Genomic DNA, 6785 nt, shown 5'->3' with positions numbered 1-6785 from the left:
TTATGTGATTTGTCTGATGAGCAAATAAATCCTCATCCTTTGAGCAACAGGTATAAAATAAATGCTTTACTGCATGGCTAAGCCGTTGTTCATGATCAGTTACAATACTTATGCTACATATACAAAGGGTAGCTTCAGCCAAGCAGCATGCTTTCTTAAAGACGGAGTCTAACTGTGCCACTTATTGCCCCTGCACATGCATGGGTTTTTGGTTGCTATGGTAAATCTTTTGTTGCCGGAGAGCAAGTCAGCAAACTGTGTTGTTTTCACCCAATTTCACTTTCATGTCCTCTGAGTACACTCCTTTGAAGAAAACGCTTCAGTCAGCGCACGTGTTGCCTACTTTGAAGATGTTTACTGAGTATCAGGCAGCAGGTGTTTACTACACACACTCTTGGATTCTTTACTTTTAGCCTAAATCTGCGGTACTATAGATCCTTCATTGACATGTAATCTGTGTGGCTGTTGGACATGTTACAGGGTGATCTGCAAGCTCCTGGCCTCTAAGAGCGAGAGTATCCGGGTCCAAGCCCTCAAAGTCCTGGGCTACTTCCTCAAGCACCTTGGTCACAAGTCAGTACCTCTTTGTCTCTGTGCTTTTTGTCTGGTATATTTCTTTGTGCGGTGCTGGGCAAATCGACCTTAATCTTTTTTTCTGTCACAGCTAAAACACATACTGCATCAGGCTAGTGAGACTGAGAGGCCACACAGAGAGTGTGAGAAAACACACTGCAGTAAAAACAACAGCAGCGCAGCCTCCAGTGAGCCTTAGAAGGGCTTTTTGTTTGTGTGTGTGTGTGTGTGTGTGTACGTGTGTGTACGCGTGTGTGTGTGTGTACGTGAAGATAATGTCCTCATCATAACGTCCAGGCGGAATAATCATTTTGACAGTGTGCTCTGGAAGGGAGGTGGAACCTTGATGAGCATCAATAAATGCTGAGGGATTTATTTATCCCATGTGACACCTCTCGCTGCACGACATGGGAGCAGGCTGCCAAGCTGCACCTGAGCCCTTGCACCTTCAGTTCCCCACCTACTTAACATCTGCTCCAACCAAACAGCCTGTAGGACGGCCTCTTTAAGTTCACGTGTCACTTCACTGGAAATGTAATATTGATCCAGATAGCAATTTAGTGATTCATAAAACAACATATACACTTATTAAAGACGTCTCAATATATTTTATACGACATCATAAAGGTGTTAAATGATGATTAAATAAATTGCACATAAACTATTTTAATGTGATCAACCAATGTTTTCTCGGTCTAAATAATGGAATAAAAAAATATATGGTTTTATGCTATAATCATCATTTAGAGCCACTGACTCCGTTTAATGGTATTGCTAATCTCGTAGATTAAAATAAAACCAATTTAGATTCAGATGTTTTCTGCAGTGTTGCTGTTGATATTACTGTTTCTTTATATACATGGAGTGCGTGGTGTATTTGTACCGCTCTGCTTTTTGAGGACAGTTGCTTACAACAGCTAGATACAAGGTATTTTGGGTAAGTATTATGTGTATGTTTTCATATTGTTTTATGACAGACCAAGATTAAAAGACATAATGCATTTATTTTTGCGTAAAGTATTCCTCCGCTTTTCTATTTTCAATTTGCTTTTGTTATTGATTTATTCAATTAAACAAAGGGTCTGTCAACAACAATTCACTATTTCTGTAAAATGTAATTATTCTGTTTAAAGAGAGTAAAATGTGTAGCTGATTAAACTAGATTAAAACATGATAACGGGAGTTAAATGATTTGTAAGGAATATATATGTGTATATGATTAAATATTGTGCAAAACTTTAATTTCTCCCATTTTTAATGACCTGATTACAGTCAGGAACATACAGAAGCTCTGAGCATTATTCGCTTAATTCAATTTAGAAAATCCTCAAAGTTAGTCAACCATGATTTCTGAGCCTCTAAAGTTAAAAGCCTCTTAGAGACACAATTTTCGCCCGCTGGCAAGGTTAATAATTTGCAGCCTTACTAACGTTGCCCCAGTGACGCCTGCAGTGTTTCCGGGCATGTAAATGTCTCTCGTTAATTTCTCTTGTTGGTATTCATTTCTCGTCCTCTTTGGTCCCATCATAACTGACAGGGCCAGATGGTGCCACCTGCCAATATCAGACCGGCATCAGGCCAGTGACAATCAATGTCAATTTGAACTGTCATAAATTCTCTTATGAATGGCAAGCTGTGTGTGTGTTTCCTGCAGGCGGAAGGTAGAGATCATGCACACGCACAGTCTGTTTACACTGCTGGGGGAGAGGCTGATGATGCACACCAACACTGTCTCTGTCACCACCTACAACACTCTGTATGAGGTAGGTGATTGGCTCATTTACATGCCGTGTTACCAGCAACGCATGCACATACAAGTGATGCCCTTGTAAGTTGTCAGAATTCAAGTGATCGCTGTGGCATTTAATTGACGGCTGTTAACCCCTCCGTGTGTGTGCAGATTCTGACAGAGCAGGTCTGTACTCAGGTGGTTCACAAACCCCACCCGGAGCCCGACTCCACCGTCAAAATCCAGAATCCCAGTAAGTACAAATACACTGCAGCCTGCGTTTGCCTGTCTCTTTGTGCGCTTTGTTCTGTTAATAATGCAGTGTTGGTTTAATGCAAGTAAACAAACAACAAAGCCACAATTCAGAAGCCGACACTGCTGCCATCTCCCACTTATTAATCTGCCGCTCACTCTCCGGTCCCTCACATTTTTCTCTCTCATTCAAAATGCTTTTTTAAAAATATATTTGCTTCTCTTGTACTCTAATCTTGTTCTTCTTCCCCATTTCTCTCCGCATTCCTTGATTTTTACCTCCCACCCAGTGATTCTCAAAGTAGTGGCCACCCTGCTGAAGAACTCCTCTCCCAGTGCTGAGCTGATGGAAGTCAGAAGACTCTTTCTTTCTGACATGATAAAACTCTTCAGTAACAGTCGTGAAAACCGGCGGTAAGAGCACTAAAACCACTATAAACTTGCATTAAATTAACTACATGTAATTTGCCTCGTGTGTTATATTTGGATATTACGCTCACGCTGCAGCCCAACTCACATACAGTGTTTGTGTTGTGTACCAGCTGCCTGCTGCAGTGCTCTGTGTGGCAGGACTGGATGTTCTCCCTCGGATACATCAACCCCAAGAGCCCAGAAGAGCAGAAAATAACCGAGATGGTGTACAACATCTTTAGGATCCTGCTCTACCATGCCATCAAATACGAGTGGGGAGGATGGAGAGTCTGGGTGGATACCCTATCCATCGCACACTCCAAGGTGACAGTGAGATATGAGGTCTAAATATCAAAAGAGCAAAGGATTATTATTTGTATACTCAGCATTTTTGAAATACATGAAGAAATCCATCAATGAAGACACAGAAATACCAATTTCCTCATCCGGAGGAGCCTCAATACACCAGAAATGCCATGCATAATATTTGACATTTTCAGGGCTTAACTATCTATTATTAACCACCTAACCCCACATTTTGCTACTTTTGCAAACCCTTTCACTATAACTCTCAGTTTGACATAAAATTACAGCCTGTTTTTTGGAAGTTATTGAAAGGCAATTTGAGATATTAGTAAATCCTGTGTAAGCAGAGCTGCAGTACAGGTTCAATCAATGATGTGCTGTAGAATCAGATGGGGACGTTGGGTGGAGGATGGACTGTTCCTTTAAGACACTATTAGTTTTCTTTTTCATGCACATGCAGTTGTATGTCATTTTGCGATGTGATTCATGTGAGAAATACTGACTGACACAGACTGATGGGTTCAATTTGGCTGAAGTTGGGAGAGATTCTTGTTTAATATTTTCTTTACTTTATTTAAGAGCGTTGCATCAAAAATGAAGACATGGTGCTGATGATATTCATTTATAGGTATTGATATTTTGAGTGAAGCTTTCTTAAATGCTGAACGGGAGTACCATGCTGATTTATGATTCATCATAGCTATCGTTTTCAATAACTGATCATCTCTCCGTTCACTGTTCAGTGGTGGGAATATGACTCACCGGGTTTCTCGTGGCGAGGGGACATTATAGATGATGCATGAGCACTATGAAGGCTACCTTCTGGAGAAGTTATTGAATTGAACTTAATGTTAACTATTGTCAGTGCTTGTTTTCCGATCACATAACCAATTATGTCCTCACCATCTGTCGCAGGTGACCTACGAAGCCCATAAAGAGTACTTGGCTAAGATGTACGAAGAGTATCAGCGACAGGAGGAGGAGAACATGAAGAAGGGGAAGAAAGGCTCTGTGTCCACCATCTCTGGGCTTTCCGCTACAGCCGCACCTGTGGTCAACGGCAACCTGGAGATTGACGACAACTCCCAGACACAGACACCTGAGAGCGAAGCCGAGTACAGTGAGGGGGCTGGCGGAGACTCGCGCAACCTCCTCGCAGAAGGCGCTGTGAAGCGACCCAACGGAGAAGCCCTGACACCGGGGGAGCAGACTGCAGGTCCTGGGGTGAGGGTGGAGGTCCACGACCTGCTGGTAGACATTAAAGCAGAGAAGGTAGAGGCCACAGAAGTGAAGCTGGACGACCTGGACTTGTCTCCAGAAGGCCTTGGTGGAGGTGTGGGTGGAGGAGGTGGGGGGGGAATAGAGAACGGACCTCTGGTAGAGGTGGGTTCTCTCCTGGACAGTGCTTACTGCGCTGTAGTTCAAAACCTAAATGGGACTCTGGCGCCTAAAGATGACACGCCAGGCTCAGGGGTTGTGATAGGGTCAAGTCTGGGGCTTTCGGGAGTAAGTCTGGAGGATGATGGGAACATCGGGCCGCTCATCACATTGGCTGACGAGAAGGACAGCGTCCCGAGCAACAACGGATTTCTCTTCAGCAAGGTAGGATGTGATATGAAGATTATTGTCTCTGATTACTTAAAGTGGTTTTGAATTGGGGTTTTTGTTTGTGTCATTGTGGGACTTTTAAAGGGTTAGTTTGTATTCACCAAAGTCACATAATAACACAAACAAACTACACCAGAAACCTTCGTCTTCTGTATTATTAATTACTGTTTTTGTCAATGGAGTCTGGTGGCTTTGAAGAGAGCATAGATAACGGCTTCGGTTCCTCGTCGTAAAGAGCTGTCTGACAGCTGTTAGAAATATTCTAAATATAGTGTAGAATTAAACTGGTATTGATTTCTTTTAGCTGGCTAAAATAGGTTTTGCTGCTGCCTCCGTCCACAGCAGTACATTGACGTAAAATACAATCCCACAAATCAGTCTACTACTTTCTATCCTTCTTAAAATAGACTTTTCCTAATGTCTAAATGTTCTTTTTAAATGACCTCATTCATCTCTTCCAGGTTGACGAGAAGCTGCTTCCAGCTCTGGCAGCCACAGACCCCCTTGTACTGCCGAGTCCAGACCAGCCCACTCCATCCGGCCCAGTCCCGGCTCACTCCACCACCAGCGCCAGCGATGACCTCAGCCTGCTTGCCCACATGACTAGCTGTGGCTCTGATTTAACACAGCCTCAGAGCCACACTTCTGGGGATCTTCCAGAGGACGGGCCCTTCAAGATCCAAAGCCCTCTTGCTGACATCAGCTCTATTGCTGAGGCTGAGAGCCAAGCTCAGATCCAGGCAGCATCTAGAGCAGATTTCCCAGAGGGGGAGGGCACATCCGGGGCAGAGGGAGAGGCTGCGGGGCTTAAAACTGGGGACACAGCCAGCACCACCTCTGATACAGAGAGGTCGGATGATGGGAAAGACAAGGACACAAAGAAGATACAAACTACTGCGACCACACAGGTGTGTTTATGTGTCTGATTTTGTTGTTCTGGGTCACCGTAATGGGACTGATCGTGGGTCCGTACTATATTTTCCTCTAGCAATTAAAAAACATCAGAAAGAGAATAAAACAAAAATAATTCTGATGCTTTTCAACTAAAACCTAACAAACCTGGGAAGCTTTAAGTGGCAATCGCAAGCCTACTTCTGCAACCTTTAGGCCGCGGCTTGTTGATTAGCATTAAAAGCTCAGCCATGGACAGTTTGTCTCGACAGAAAAGCCGAGCGACTCCCACACATGAACTAATTTTCTAATAAATCAGACGTCCCAGAGAGTCTTCTGTGGTTTCTCCTGTGAAATTGAATTTCATAACTGTCTGTATTATTAGACTAGTAAGAGATTTACTGAAAGCCCTCTGCTGGCTGACCAAATCTTTGTCCGCACCATGTTGCAGGCCCTCCATGGTCGTACCGCAGCCCAGCTGGAGCGGGACCTACGCGTCGATCTGGGTTTCAGGGGCATGCCCATGACGGAGGAGCAGCGGCGACAGTTCAGCCCCGGCCCACGCACGACCATGTTCCGCATCCCAGAATTCAAGTGGTCTCCAATGCACCAGAGGTTGCTCACTGACCTGCTGTTCGCCCTGGAGACTGACGTGCACGTGTGGAGGAGGTGAGCTTATTAAGCTTATGCTACTTGTACTTATGCCTTGTTTTCAGGGCTTCTGTATTGATCACATATGTTTTGCAAATGAATTCAGACTGAGGATATTTAAAAAGTGCGTATGACGTCTCAATTGCTCAAGAACTGTATTTTTATAGTGTCTGTCCAACTCTTATTTTGTATTTCAGCCACTCCACCAAGTCGGTTATGGATTTTGTGAACAGCAATGAGAACATCATCTTCGTCCACAACACGATCCACCTCATTTCTCAGATGGTGGACAACATCATCATCGCCTGTGGAGGCATCCTGCCTCTCCTGTCTGCTGCCACCTCCCCTTCTGTAAGTGGCTCTA

At 44.0% G+C, this 6785-nt stretch overlaps 1 protein-coding gene across 1 annotated transcript in view; it reads left to right on the top strand.

The window, feature by feature from the left end:
* Nucleotides 1-6785, top strand: part of nbeaa (neurobeachin a) — an 87172-nt gene that overhangs the window by 55591 nt on the left and 24796 nt on the right. The window contains 9 exon segments of the mRNA XM_029447776.1: nt 481-573; nt 2228-2336; nt 2474-2555; nt 2845-2968; nt 3097-3289; nt 4187-4873; nt 5341-5787; nt 6222-6439; nt 6619-6772. Coding sequence (XP_029303636.1) covers nt 481-573; nt 2228-2336; nt 2474-2555; nt 2845-2968; nt 3097-3289; nt 4187-4873; nt 5341-5787; nt 6222-6439; nt 6619-6772 — 2107 coding nt within the window.

The sequence above is a fragment of the Cottoperca gobio genome, chromosome 14 (assembly GCF_900634415.1).
Source record: "Cottoperca gobio chromosome 14, fCotGob3.1, whole genome shotgun sequence".
NCBI lineage: Eukaryota > Metazoa > Chordata > Actinopteri > Perciformes > Bovichtidae > Cottoperca > Cottoperca gobio.
The sequence above is the reverse complement of the archived record's forward strand: the minus strand, read 5'-3'. Positions and strand labels throughout refer to the sequence as shown.